Raw genomic sequence first — 15,370 nt, forward strand, 5'->3', positions numbered from 1 at the left:
TATAATTTTGCAACGTTGATAAAAATGGATTTGCTGAATTCGTTAATTCAAAATTTCGTCCGACGATATTTATTTGCAATGATATTTATTTTACATGTTATAACAATTTATTTGTTTTCGACTATATTCTCTTTGTTTTGCGTGGAATGTGGATCAAAATAAATGCTCAAATTGCCACAGATTTGCGATATCTGGAATAAACAAACTCTGTGACCATGTTTATACTTTAATTTTAAATCGGCTTCGCAAGAAGAAATGGTTGATTGTGCCATGCAAAATAATATAACTGTAATGGCGTTAACCTATATATATTATAGTTTTATCATTGTACTCGGTTTTCTATTCGGTTGTGTATAAACCTACTCATTTGGAATATCATATTTTAGACAGCATATATAATCTTATATCAACAAATTAGATTAATAACTGGTAAATGACTCATGAAGTAAAAATACTACATTGGATATGTCATTCTTACATCCGTTTGAAATGCGGAATCGAAATAACTATTGCAATATGTACTTCACGAAGACGACCAGCATCGAACTTGAATGACTGCAGTATTTTCTAAAAATAGTCCCTTGGGGCAAACTTGAAATTTTTTCAAAATCATAGCTGTTTTTATGCGTCTGTGGTATCGTGGAAACTTAGTCCATGCCGCGACATCGCAGACACTGGGTTAATGCCCACGGGGTTCATGATACTAGTTTGACATGTGCGGATTTTTATGTAAATCGCAGTCGTTTAAAGTAAATTTACGTTATCTCAGGTAACATTAGCCAAAATAATGAGTGCCATTTGTATGACTATCTAACCTGCTCAGATCTATTTTTGAACTAAGATATAGAAGGATATTCATAGGCAATCTATAGTGTTCGAGTGCATTAATATTTAAGAACACCAAAATGCATTCAAAGACAGAAAGATTATTTTTGGTATTTTGTGTATTCTTCATCAATTGTAGTTCATTGGCTCAAGGTAAATTTTTGCATTTGTACACTTTAAGTTATATTGACTTATATTGTCACGGACACAGAATAACTTCCTTTTTCGCATAAATCTCGGCCACAATTTGAAAACGATAAATATAGTTATCAGATTTTCGATTGTTTTCGAGGTTTCTCAAGAATAATTGCATGCCATGCCAGGATCAAAATTGTTGATTTTTTTTAATAAACTTTAGGTATTCGTTGCTGGACATGCGAAAACGCCATTTCTAACGATGATTGTATCCTACGAGGACGATCAGTAAACTGCTATTCAGATGGGGTAAGGAAAATAATTGAATGCCTTAAAGCGACTAAGTTTGTAATCTATCCTACTGAGAAATGTTTTGAAAAAGAAGTCACAAAGTAAATATTATGAGTCAATAACGCCAGTTCCATACAAGTTTACCTGGTAATGCTGAATTAACCAAGTACATTATAGTGTGTACTTAAAAATTTGATGCCTTGAAACACGGATATGATAACCCTACGATCGGATTCTGCTTCGCTCTGCGGTGAAATGAATACGTTGACTGCTGGGCTAGTCGGAGATTAGGTTCTGGGTCTTTAACCAAGATGCCAGTTTAATTTCACTGTATTTTTTAGTATGGTTGTTATTTTTATATTTCAATAATGTAACTACAGCTTAATTTTTCGAACCAATTTTTAGTTTTGGACGGTAACAGTTTTCCAGTAAAAATTTCCCGATTTTTTTTTGTTTTTTAGATGGGCTGCAGTAGTGAAGTTCGATACCACGCAGGATTTGTTTTCAAGATTCAGATAAAGAAAGGATGCAAACAAATTCTTGCATGTGGTAGCGACAAATCTCAGGTACACCAATGATGCTCCTAGTCTTCTACTTGATAGTAGACTGCTAATTTTTAATGTGGAGTGTCTTCCTGTTAATTAATACCATTAAAGTCAATTCGAATCTAAGCATAAGAATAAGTGCAAGCATTTCATCTTTAAATACTTACGTGACTTTTGTACGATAATCCAAGCTTTGAACGGTAAGCCATACAACCGCAACTACCAACAATTTGAAATAACACACATCGGTTTTATAGATGCCAATCTTCCACGATCCATTTATAAGAAATGTTGTTTATTGTATTTCACATTCTGGATCTTTTTTTAATGTAAATATTGGCCTTGATATTACTTGTTTTAACCCTTCAAATTAGGAATAGCGCACTATATATTTCATGAACAGTCGCCGACAGATCAATACACAGACCGGTAGGGCAAACTCGTTATTACTGTTTGTATCACAATAAAAAAATAACGTTCAATGTATCTGACCTAATGGATTTTGCATATCAAAATTATAGGATTTTTCGCATCCCCAATTTTCTTGAATTCCGCTACAATGTCAATCAATCGAATAATTTGGTCAACTTATTCAGAATGGCCATGGATGGTACCCGGTTCAATGTAACCCAAAATATCCTGATTCTATTTGCCGATGCTGTTGTCAAACAAGGGATTGCAATAAGAATTTAGTCGGATGTGAACCTCGTAAGTTTATAAAAAAAAATTTTAATTTAGATGAAATTTGCCAAGTTTTTTTCCGTTATGGTTGATTTCAGGCCCGTGGCGCGCATTGTTTGGTCTCAGTTTTTCAGAATACGGAGTTGACTCATCCTTGTCAGATCGTAATCGCTTTTGGTTATAAACTAATTTACATTTACATACAGCAATATTATCTACAAGTAATCTGTTGTAGGATGAAAACATTACATTGTGTACGTTTCGACTACCCACTTTCGAAGTACATAATGGAGCTGAACATAAAAATCACATGAAAATGTCGGTATTAAAATTAATAAACAAAGCGTAAAATTGAAATTGCCTCATTTGCATTGAATTCATATTTGTTCTTAGTCCTCCCATGTGTGATCAGAGGGTTAAGTCTGTTTACGTATAAATTTCTCATACCAGGTATTTGAATGATAAACGACAGAGAATCATATATTTCTAAAAGTCGATTCGACAAATCCAAATCCTCGATAGCAAATCGAGCTCGTTTTGTTGGTATCGTGTACCAAGTGTATCGTGTTCACACATATCCTCGTATGTGGCGTATTCTTGTGAAATTATCTTGAGGTCTCTAGTTCAAAAGATCATATTTAGGTGACAAGGCCAAACAAGATTATCGCAGAAGCCTGTGTAACAACATGATCTGGACAACGTTCATACAAACAAATAATTCAAATTACAGTCGTAGTCGACGGAATCAGTATATACAATATCAGAAAGTTGCAAATCATTAAAATATTTTGAGCTTTTTCTAAATTTTCAGCTCAGCCAGACTGTCGAGAATTAGTTTCACCCGAAAATGGCTACATGATATGTAATAATGAAGATTATCCGACAGCTTTACGATCGACATGTACGTTTTTCTGCAACAGAGGTAAAGTACTTGCATTTTGCAAAACTATTTGAGCTATGTACGAACACTTCGGGAGCAACCAAACAAGTGTAATGGTGTTCAAGACTCAAATTTCTATTCTTTGAATAAAAACTGCAATAAACTTATAGCACCAAGTTCGAAAATGCCCAATTTTAAAAATATTACCAGGATAATTAAAGTTTATATTAAAGAATTTAATTAACTTAAATAATATACGTTTTATGCAGGTTACGAAATGAAAGGAGATCGCAGGACTCAATGTGTGCTACATAAACCGGGGAAGGCAATATGGACTGCCAGTGAGCCTCGTTGTTACAGTGAGAATCTTACATTTGTATAAAATTAGATTAAAATATTTCTTTCCCGAGTGAAATAATCCCGTGTAGCTCGAGTTTCAAGATGCTAATTTATCATTATGCGGCTTGACTTACCTATTTTATTGATTCTTGTGCGAGATGAGATTAGAATAAGTTCACGAATCGTTCTAATTTGCGAAATATTTGGTTCATGAAAGTGATGTGTATATAAAAACAAATTCAGTCATATAAGTTGAACAACATGACATTGTATTTACACTAAGTTAGTTCAGATTCTGGACTCTTTACCACTACTTACGAACCTTTCACCATGAATAGAAGTTTTTCTTTGCTAAAACTGGATAAAGAAGCGACAAATACATTTAGGCCTTCGGCGTACAAGAATACTTGTTTTACCAGTTGCCAACTAAACACACGAAATGCGGTTTGACACTTCCTGACTAACTAATACTTTAAGAAACAAAAGCAAGAGTAATATAACATTTTAAATGAATGGAATAACTAAAAATACCACTTGCTCAAACTTTAATATACGGGTTTGATGATAGAGAACGGAAAAACCAAATTTTAAGGCAAATTTGATCAATGCTACACAACCGATAATAGTACGCGGAAGCGGTTCATAGTTCCCTTTCTCAACTCATTTATTGGTACAATGGAACGTAGAGAATTTTGCCCCGTGTTGTCGTGAAATCGAAAAGCCGATGCTTTCTAACCTCGAAATAAAATTGATCGGTATTTCTGTACGAAAATGCGATAATTTTTATTTTTAATTCAAGTACAAAAATGGTAAGTACAAAATAAATCTTTAGGTAAGTATGATGTCGCATTGATCATATATAGATGTCTCTTCAGTATGGTGCATTACTTGTCTGTGAATCAAGAGAGTATGAGAGAAACATTGAAAATAGGGCAATTTCATCCTAAATAAGACTCTTTCACGCATTTATGTATTAATGTATTGATACCTTCGCGTTCATATATTTGAGCTTTGCTGTCAAACGTACGATATAAACAATTGATTTTGCCAATAATTGTACTGCGACGATTTTTTGAAATACAGCAATTGCCCGTCTTTTGTTGAGTCAAGTAGGCAAACGAACGTAGTTGATAATCATAAAGGAAGACAAATATGTATCAAATTTTATATCAGCAATAATTTGATTTCATGATACTACTTTTTAAGATAAACGATGCAAGCCAATCTACAAGAACACAGTTAGTAGAAGAGTTGAATGCACCGACAAAAATATCGCCGGTAGTGAATGCACTTTCACCTGTGCGAAAGGACATACAATGAACGGCGAGCCAAAGTCTACATGTCGTGAGTTTACACTGACAACGGTTTAAGACCAATTCATAATAATAAACAAACCATCGAAACAAATTATACTTAGTGAAACGTTTATTTATTAACTTCCCTTGCTTGTACCAGACGATTTATTCATCAACATCATTGCGTACAGTTACTGTTATTCTCCAATTCAATAATCATAGCTATTATGCGCTAGCTTGCCTTATAACTGAGTTATTTCCAAATTGAGAGTGTATCCAAATAGTTCAAAGCTGCTCTTATGTTAAAATCAATTAAGAACCAAATTCGAATAAAAAATCAGAAAATCGGCATTCTGCTCAAGCTAATTTAAATTTGTTGTAATATGTTGTTTTCGAATCAATAGATTTTGGAGCTTTAAATGGTTATACCGTTTTATGAATAAAGTTTCGAACTTGAAAAATCTCTTGTATTGCTTGTTCAATTTATTCAGATTTTATCGAATTCTTTTTAGTTTATTCAAAAAACTGGGATTACCCGCCACCAGACTGCGTTAAAATTAGATGCCCTCCAGCTATCATACCTCCGCAACATGGCAGCATCGCTTGTACAGAGGGTCATGAATATGGAAGTATTTGCAGGTAATATTGTCTTTATATATATTTGCAACTGATTTTTAACCAAAAACATTATAATTTTGTAATCAACAGATATATATGTGATACTAATTACAAGCTCATTGGAAATGGGACAAGAGAATGCGTACTCAGCAACACGCCTTACTCGGCGTTTGGAGAGTGGTCGGGATCCCTTCCGCAGTGCGCTGGTAAGTCGCCAAGCATAGATTGTTAATTTGAATATTGAAATGAAAACCAACAGCACAGCAGTTTTCCCAAAAAGACACAAATAGGAATATACTCACATGATATTTCGTATATATTTTCTTATCGTTGTTTTCATTTGCATTGACGATAGTCGTTCGAGTATATATATCGTAGATATTTGAGGCAGTATACAACAGTGTTTGGTTCGCTCTTGCCTTCGCACCCGGTAATATTCTAAACAAGCCACCAAAAGGATATTCCAACCTTGGACGGGAATAATTGTAAATTTCATCTTTTTAAAATAGCATATCTACTTCGCTTCACCAAGGATGAGGTGATTGTTGTGTGCTAAATTGATTTACTTTCGTTTCATTTGCCAGCAATTAAATGTGAACCAAAGCAACTTAATCCAACTTCGGGAACAGTTGAGTGCACCGATATGAACTACATTGGCAGCAATTGTAAATATGAATGCAAGAATGACTATGTCTTGGAAGGAATCAATTCCAATACCTGCGTTTTAAATCGAACAAGTGGGGAAGGCAGATGGACTTCTGAACCACCGTTGTGCACGGGTAAAAAAAATTTAACTTATCTGAAACATTGTGGTTACGTAAATGAAAAATTAAATCTTGAAGAACTGTTATTTAGAAACCATGCAAATCAGTAATATTGTACAGTGAAAAGAACCAGGAATTTATATATATTTTTCTAACCATATGTTTTGTGGCTTTGGTAATAAATATGTAATAGAGATTACAAATATATATTAAAAATAAGCTTTTCATTTCCCCCATATTTTAAACCCCGTTCAGCTACACGTTGTCCTACACTCGATTACAACACGACACGAGGGAAGATCATTTGCTCCAACAAAAATAATGTGGGAAGCATGTGCGCACTCTCATGTAGCGCAGGATCTTTTATCCGAGCACCATCCAGTCCCGATACAATGCTATTCAATTGGATCGTCAGTTGTCTTCATGGTGGAGTTTGGTCTCAGGAACCTGCAGAATGTGCTCCTATCACCTGCTCCCCAGACGTGACGTAAGCTCAAATTTGTCTTGTTTTTTTCTATATATATCGATCTACTAAATTCGAAATTTATTTTACATTTTTTTAAATTTCAAATGGGAGTTAAGTAGTATAGCTCTGGCATAATTATATCATACTCCACCTTTCTGTGTGTCCCGTTTGTCAATATCATTTTTGTTTCAACAGTGCAAACAAAATCCCGAACGGCATTGTGTTATGTAGCGACAAAAACAATTATCAATCAGAATGTCTATTCTCGTGCAATGAAGGCTTTGAACTGGTAGGACAAAAACGAATCACTTGCAGAGCTGCATCGGGGATAGGAACTTCCGGAGAATGGGATAACAAACCTCCAACTTGTAAAAGTAAGTCAATAACACATGTCACCTCTTTGCTAAAACACTTGGTACGTGCTTAAAATATAACCTCCAAGACAATTTGAAATTTTTCAACCATCCACATAAATTGAAATTCCAAGACAGAGACTTGAGGATATTTACAAGCTGTTCAAAATATTTATCTGTAGATATTTATTCAATTTTTCGTAAGTACAATATCAACCAATATATATCATGTTATATTTCATTTATTTAAAGTTATTGGATGCCCAGCAATTCCAAAATCAAGAAATGGTATCAGGGTAAGCTGCACCGAAAGATATGAAGAAGGAAGCACATGCTCTTTCTCCTGTAGAGGAGGATACTTCTTGTCCTTGGAAGGTTCTACCCCACATACGAACGGGAAACATTCCATTGAATGCTTAGAAGGGAACGTTTGGTCGGGACCGATTGCAGAATGTCTTCAATTACGTTGTTTGCCAACATTAGGGTATGTTCGAAACAATCTTGGTCATATATGGTAATATAGCTATACTATAGTTTTGTTTAAACGATAAATACAAATTGGTTATTCTGTTGTTTTGACTATTATTCGAATTTGTAGGGCGAGTTGTGGATAATCGTTGTTGAAACATCCAAATTTTAATGGTTGGTTTGAAAATTACAAATGATCTTCGAACGTCAATCTGGATTTTGAGTTTGATTGAAAAAACGTCGATCGTTGTCTCAAAGTGATTCATCTTTATATAAAAACATAATTGCATACGTCGTGGCGCCACTATGATTTTCTGTTCAGCGTCACTAATAGAAACCGAAATGTCAAATATGTATAAATAGCATCGGACAGGTTGTAACAAAATGAGCGTCAAAAATCGACTCGTTTATTCTTTCAAGTTATTAGACATACCATCTCAAAATACAACTGATTGACACCAAATGTTACATTTATACTCGTTATGATATTCCTCATCACCTTGTCTTCTTTATATACATTACACATACTGTCATTCATCTGAATATTTTTCCAGTGCTGTACCGAATGGAATAGCAAAATGCTCAAACGGAAACAAATTCAAATCAAGGTGCACTTTCTCTTGTAATGTTGCTTACGGATTGGAAGGAAGACCAGTTAGCGTTTGTGGAGAAAATTATCTTCTTTACGGCGAAGGAAAATGGTCAGCAACAAAACCTTCTTGTATACGTGAGTTATAAGTGTTATTCGTATTATTTATATCTCAAAAAATATTTGCCTATAGCATATCTCGCACATTCTGTTTTTCTTTCCAAATTTTATCAAAAATCCGAAATATTACAAAGACTCCCTACCTCCAACTCAAATATTCTTTCATATTTATACATCGCTTTGATTTTAACTTTCCATTGCTAAATAAATGCTTTCTTCTCGTACTATTCAAATTTATTCTTCCGTTCTATAGAACACTTCAGTTTGAGTTCGAAGCAATATTTCTGTGCCGTATTGTATATTCCCGATAGCGTGGTATCACTGGCGTAGCCAGAGGGTGGTTTTGCGGGTCCAAACCCCCCCCCCCCCCCCCCTTTTGAAATATAAAAAAAAAATCCTTTTTCTGTATCATAGATGGCAATTTTCCGTAGCTTGAAATGCTTTTTAGACTCCCAAGACTGCTAAAACACGCGTATTCCAGCGTTCGATCGGACCCGCTAGCTGTTTCGATCTAACTTGGCAAAAAAAAATTAGAACCCCCTCCCTTGAAAATTTCTAGCTACGCCCCTGCGTGGTATACATAGTAACCCCCCTTCACTCTTACTTGTAGTCATCTGTGCACTTATCGAATGTCATGTACTGCATATAATTGTATTATACCTGAAGGATGACGAAAAAAATATTAATATATAATGATTATGAATCTTCTTTCATTTCAGGTAATGGTTGCGCACCAAGATTTGCATCTCCTAAAAATGGTAAAATGTCCTGCACAAATAAAAACCTTTTCAACAGTGCATGTACCTTTTCGTGTAGACCCGGTAGCTATATGAAATCACATGACAACTATTTGATTGAGTCAAATAGCCTTACAATACGTTGCTCCACAGAAGGGGATTGGTCACAAATTCCACCAACATGTCATCAAATAATCTGTAAACCAAGAAACAAGTGAGTCAAATGCAATTGAAATTATAGAAAACACATTTATGATATACCAACAAACAAATGCTATAGCTCTGCAACTCTGCCACTATATTTCAGCTTTTTCTTTTTATTTGAGTTTTAATGTTTTTTCTATATATATGTATATATACATAGGAAACGCTGTTTTACATTTAGATTGTTTTAAAACTGTATAGCTGTAAAACAGAACCAGCAACAAATTACGGTTTACAGTCAGTCGTTTTCTCTAAGCATATACAGTGATGTACATAGAAATCAATGCAATTTCAATTTTCATTTTTTTTTTTTCATTACAAAATCTTTATATCGTTAAATTACAGTGAAGTAGTCTTGAAGGGAAATGTGACTTGCTCTAATGGAAATAATTACAAATCTAAATGCACATACACATGCAACGAAGGATATGAAGTAAACGGAGAAACCGATACAGCGGTGTGTACCGATAAACTAACATCAAGTGCTTTCGGATTGTGGTCAAATGAAAACATCAAATGTCGACGTGAGTACACATAAAAAATCTTACTTTCGACTAGTTTTAAAATGCAAAAATGACTCAAAATTGAACATAGGAAAATTTTAACCTTATTACACGCTTTGATGGTCCAAATTAGATAAAATGTAAAATTTATAACTTTCGACAAATGGTTTACCAGGTGCTTCATGTATCGTACGACTGAAACCTCCTAATGGCGGAAAAGTTGGCTGTTCCGCAGGGGATGGAGTTGGAAGTGAATGTTTATATTTTTGCTATAAAGGATTTTATATGAATGCAACCGGGAAAATAATACGTGACAACAAATTCGAAGTGAAGTGCTTGAAAAATAAACAATGGACCGCTCCGGCGCCACAATGCATACCCATCACATGTCCTATAAGGTGAAAATATATAAAATCTTGGATTAGAAATACACAAATCGGAATGAGCCTTATTCGACCACGCCTTCTAGCTACTCGACAAGCGGCAGTCAAAATTTACAATCGATTTTCTGTTGTCGAAATTTTGATCGATGTATATTCTGGTTGATGTTAGTTCTAACAAAAGTTTCGGGACTGAGAAAACACCAGATATAATATATTATTGTCGAATATTTGTTATACAGACACAAATAACACAGTGATAAGTTGGGTATTCTATTGTAATTTTCCAAAGACTGATGGCAGCAATACACTGACAAAAAATATTCCTATGTCAATATTCCTACATTACAACCATCTTATCTTACCCGCGCTGTAACAAGATGATACAACACCGATACCCCATCATTACGCACCGCCGCGACATACCCTGATAAAAAAAAAAAACTGGATATAGGCAAAATATCAAAATTATCGATTAGATTTAACACGTCAAACCAGTTTATAATAACTACTATTTATAACGTATTTTCGAAAGTACATTGAATACCTAAAATGCAATCTTGCCAATTTCCAACAATGCAACTATTTTTTTTTCTGCGTGGTGATTATCTTCCTCTTATAAAACTGTTTCTGGCTATTATAAGCTTTGCGCGTGAGATGGATTTTAAATGATTATGGCGTATGGTAAAAATGCGTTTTCAGCAAATCGGTCGATAGCCATTAGGTTGGAAAAAGCAACCTGAGACCGACAAAGGCAAAATCCACGTTCGCGTTTTTTTCAATGGTTACCTGTTTTGATTGACCTAATTTATTGTTTATTAAAAAAATCACTGGTGAAAATAAAGTAGATTCAAAGGCAGAGGATATTAAGACAATAGAATATGTCTAGGTGAGATTCGCTTATATTTCATATCTGTACTAACTTTGTGTTTACTGTAGAAACATTCCCAACGGGGATACATCTTGCACAAACGAGAATTTACATATGTCGACGTGCAGACATTACTGCTTGCCAGGATACCAATTATCGGGAAAAAACAGCAGCAAATGTTTGCCACCAGGAAAGAAAGGCAGAATTGATGTCGGAACATGGTCAGAGAAATTTCCATCTTGCAAAGGTAACATGCAAAGATCTTTAGAGTGGGATTATTTCCGCTTTTACAAATTTTTGTGTCTCGTGAAATTCTTTCCAGAACTTGTTAGGATGAAAATCCATGTAACTAAGTCATGAATGGGCTATAATTGAATTCGATGCATTACCCATATTTATTTTTCCAAACTACTCAAATATGACGACTGTCCTTTACGTTTATAGAACTACAATGCAACAGGCGGTCGATCAATGCGCCGAAAAATGGTTTTGTTCTCTGTTCGGACGGCGCACGGTTGCGCTCTACGTGTGAATTTATTTGCGATGTCGGATTTTCTCTGAGAGGGGAGCAGTTTCTCATATGCGAATCTACTATCGAAGGGAAGTTGAAATGGAACAGCTCACCGCCAAGATGCACTAAAAATCCGAAATGATTCAACTCATTTCTAAAAATAGAATATTGGTTTAAAAGACTTTAAGAAGCCAGTGTTTATCATCAATAATTTCTCTATTTTTGAGATATCAGATTTTTCTACAGATAATTTATTTTAAACCTTAAAGTTGAAGTCTGTCTTTCTACTTATTTTCCATCAACACTTCCGACAACATTAACATTTATTTCTTAGGTTTCCTATTAATATATATATTGTACCCGATTTATTCAGAAATTATGAAAACTTTTTGTTTTACTACATAAAGTTGGCCTTATCTTTTACGGACGACTTCAGTAACTGATTCAAGTAATTAGATGACTAAATATATATATTCAAAGATTTTTGTGGATAAAAAAATTCAGATTTAACTAGAAGTTCTATTCAATGTACAATTCATTGTCTCAATTTGTATCTAAAATGCTCCCTTTTTATTCGTGCATTGCATTTATTTAGCATCCGCTAAATTAAAATAGCTGCAATTGTGCATGTACCCTTTTTGTGAAGTTCAGAAAAAATTAGGATATCTCACAAAAAACTAATGGTTAAAATTATTAAGATAAATTTTCATTTTCAAATACAAATTACGGAATCTGCGGTTATATCGGAACATGGCCAGTTACGCCATAACTTAAGTTGTAATGTTCGGCTCTTTTAGTTTGCAATAGCACCAAACATCACCGTCTATTTGTGTGTACCTGTGCATTGTAACGCCACCAGAAGTAATTTGTACAAATGAGATACCGATGGCTCAAAACTTGAGGCGGGTTAAAATCAGAGTGACCAGAAAAAAGTTAAGTGCCAAGCTTTAGCGCGATGTAGGACCCAAAAGTCTAGGCCAGTGTTGGGCAGCCGCGGGTTGGACTGAAATCAATTTTTTGAATACTCTCCAAATGGCTCCAGTCACTAAGAAGAAATGACGTCTTCTTAAAATCGACAATTGGGAATAGAGACTTGACATGAGTCCCCATGACACTTTTTGGTGGGTCTTCGAAATGAAAAAAATTTCTTTCGGAAGTTATATATGTATATATCACTCAATGATTTATTAAGAGAAGCTTGCTTGAATTAACTATAAGCATACAGTATAGTTTTTCCGTCAATTTTAACTAGGTTTATTATGATTCTTCTTAGACATGACTCGCAGATTTGTTGACTTTTAGCCAACACTAGGTTAAACAATCTAGGTCAGGTGTACGACAGTATAGCAGAAAATATGAACCAGCGTATCTATATGTAAACCTTAGAAGTCGTGCTCGCAAAATCTCGCGATAGGGTTGGTAACGTTACATACAAATACAGCCAACAGTATGCATATACCGCCAACTTAATGTACAAATACAGCCATTTGGGCGACATACAAATATTTTGAATTCATTTCATAAGCATGCAATGAATGTATATATAAGCTGTACCAATGCGATTGCCTCGACAATTTATAGTCGCGTTACAATACATAAAAATCTGCAGCCCCAGGCTGATGAAGATGATATATGTGAGGTCGCTATCTTGTAAATCATAATACTCCACAACAGCTGATCGCTCATATAAAAAAACGGCTGTATATGTATATTTGGTTGGCTAACTTTATATATAACTTTGGTACGTATCTCAATTAAATCACAGTATACGTATATTGAGTTGATGACGAAACACATATGACATTGGTTGTATATGTACATGGTATGAATCGCCCTTTGTATATTAAATTGGCTGTATATGCATATGACATTGACTCTTGTATGCACATCGCTCGAAATACAGTCAGGCATATCTGAATGTTTCCCAGACGTAGAATCTCAACTTTCGTTAGCATACTTTCGTCCCATTTAAATCACAAACTTTGCTTTTGTTTGAGTTAGAATATGGATTAGGGTCGTCGTGATGGGTAGTTGTTAATTTAACTAGGTATGTACGTTAGTAAGCAAGTTGACTGTGTTGAGAGTAGTTTAAGCCGGGATATGGATTGAGGGTATATGAGCAGGTTTCAATTAGTAGTCACAATTTGCGGATTGTTTTTTGGAATTGGGGCAGTGTTCAAAATTATGAATAGAGACTGAAATGCCGCGCCTGTAAAACATAGTCAATAGTAGTTGAGCTAGTAGTGAGCAACCTTCTGCAGAAAATATGATTCAATAAAAATTTGCCATCATGGAAGACAGTTTGTCGTTCATTGTATCACAGTAGGCTATTTTCTTTTCAAAATAGGATTACTCCTCAATTTTCGTTCAAGGTACCTCGGGCGTTTGGTAACACTGCTGTCAGCAGCGGAAGTCACAGCAGTAGAACGAGCGTGAATATTTTGCCTACTGAATGATTGAACTCGTTAACGATATTTCTGCTGTTGTTCCCTTTGAGCTCTCAAGAATTTTCCATAAGGCGTATTTGCAGCCGCAGCCTTTTTCTTCACAAATCCAACAAGTTCTTTAATTAAAGCTCACTTTCTTATTTTGACCATCTAATTGCTATTGATTCTTCCCAATGGTTCTGCAACTGAGAGGAAGTCATAATACGATGGACAAAATAGTATCGAAATTATCCGAATACCCAACTATTTCAAATGTGTCTACCCACAAGCATTGATCGACCGTATGTCTTTTTGAGCAAATCGCATTCTTCTAACTTTGTACCTGTATCATGTACTCTTTGATCAATATTTAGGTTGAAGTTAGTGATAAACCAGACATATTCAGTCTCCACTGAAATGCAATAACTCAATCGAGGTCCATCAATTACATCTTGCAACATGTATGGCATATTGCCCAATAAACTTTCCACATTCGGTGCTGATGGATCATGCATGTTTCTTGTTGTGGGATGTGTGCCTTTGTGTACAGAGGTCCGTTCAAAGATTCATATGAATCAGAAATATTCACACTGATAGAAGGTCGCATGTCAACAATAGAAGCAGGTATTCTAACATTATTTCTACCCCCTGCATATTTTGGTTCTTCTATCTCAAGAAATCAAGCGAATGCTATTCTCGATGTAAAGACACCGTTTAGAAATTTTGGAATGTCGAGTAGTATTGCGACTCACTCGTAATCTAAACACCACCGCGGATTTTGTGTTTTAGTAACCTATATAGTAAAGCAGGGTGGTCCAAGATTGGCAGCTCCGCGGGCCAAAAAATTACTTTTGCATTGTTCGCGGGCCACAATAGTGCCAAGAACTTCGCTCGTTCAACTTTGCTAGTTGCCTCAGCAAGTCATAACACTAGTCAGTGACATTAGTGATGCAAAAATATGTCAAAAAAGTTTTTGGTTGATTTTATGACGAAACAACACGAAATGCGATTTTTGATTCCTCTCCGAATGCGACGCGGGCCACATGTGGCCCCGCGGGCCTGGGTTTGGACCACCCTGTAGTAGAGCATGCAGATCGGTGCGTTATTCAACAAAATTATTCCGAACATATTAGTTGAAATATTTTGAGCTCTATTGAACTGTCTCTGAATTGATCTCGGATCTTAGTTACAGTATTATTTGGTATAATTTAGAAAATATATTTCAGTTTCCAAGTTTCTAAATGGAATTAGTATTTTTCATAGTATATATATATATATATATATACATATTAAAATGTATAACATAAATCCTAAAAAAATGGAGTCTATCTGTTACCTTTGATTGGGTTTGTTAGCCCACGTCATTTGC

At 35.0% G+C, this 15,370-nt stretch overlaps 1 protein-coding gene across 1 annotated transcript; it reads left to right on the forward strand.

Moving 5' to 3' along the window:
- Nucleotides 1-1,712: 1,712 nt before the first annotated feature.
- On the forward strand, nucleotides 1,713-12,218 carry LOC120337806 (P-selectin-like). Its single transcript, XM_039405698.2, has 17 exons — nucleotides 1,713-1,817; nucleotides 2,393-2,504; nucleotides 3,289-3,399; nucleotides 3,627-3,716; nucleotides 4,903-5,040; nucleotides 5,504-5,630; nucleotides 5,700-5,815; nucleotides 6,194-6,388; nucleotides 6,629-6,860; nucleotides 7,035-7,213; nucleotides 7,445-7,676; nucleotides 8,215-8,387; nucleotides 9,089-9,320; nucleotides 9,656-9,834; nucleotides 9,989-10,211; nucleotides 11,133-11,311; nucleotides 11,509-12,218. The coding sequence occupies exons 1-17, from the start codon at nucleotides 1,713-1,715 to the stop codon at nucleotides 11,715-11,717; spliced, it is 2,832 nt and encodes a 943-aa protein (XP_039261632.2). The 3' UTR covers nucleotides 11,718-12,218.
- The last annotated feature ends 3,152 nt before the right edge of the window (nucleotides 12,219-15,370 follow it).

The sequence above is a fragment of the Styela clava genome, chromosome 1 (assembly GCF_964204865.1).
Source record: "Styela clava chromosome 1, kaStyClav1.hap1.2, whole genome shotgun sequence".
Classification (NCBI taxonomy): domain Eukaryota; kingdom Metazoa; phylum Chordata; class Ascidiacea; order Stolidobranchia; family Styelidae; genus Styela; species Styela clava.

Bases quoted from the DNA above. Each gene is read 5' to 3' on its own strand.
- LOC120337806 (XM_039405698.2), top strand. From the start codon at position 1,713: ATGGGCTGCAGTAGTGAAGTTCGATACCACGCAGGATTTGTTTTCAAG. The intron at 1,818-2,392 runs GTACACCAATGA...CAACTTATTCAG, and splicing joins GTGGTAGCGACAAATCTCAG to AATGGCCATGGATGGTACCC. The intron at 6,861-7,034 runs GTAAGCTCAAAT...TTGTTTCAACAG, and splicing joins ACCTGCTCCCCAGACGTGAC to TGCAAACAAAATCCCGAACG.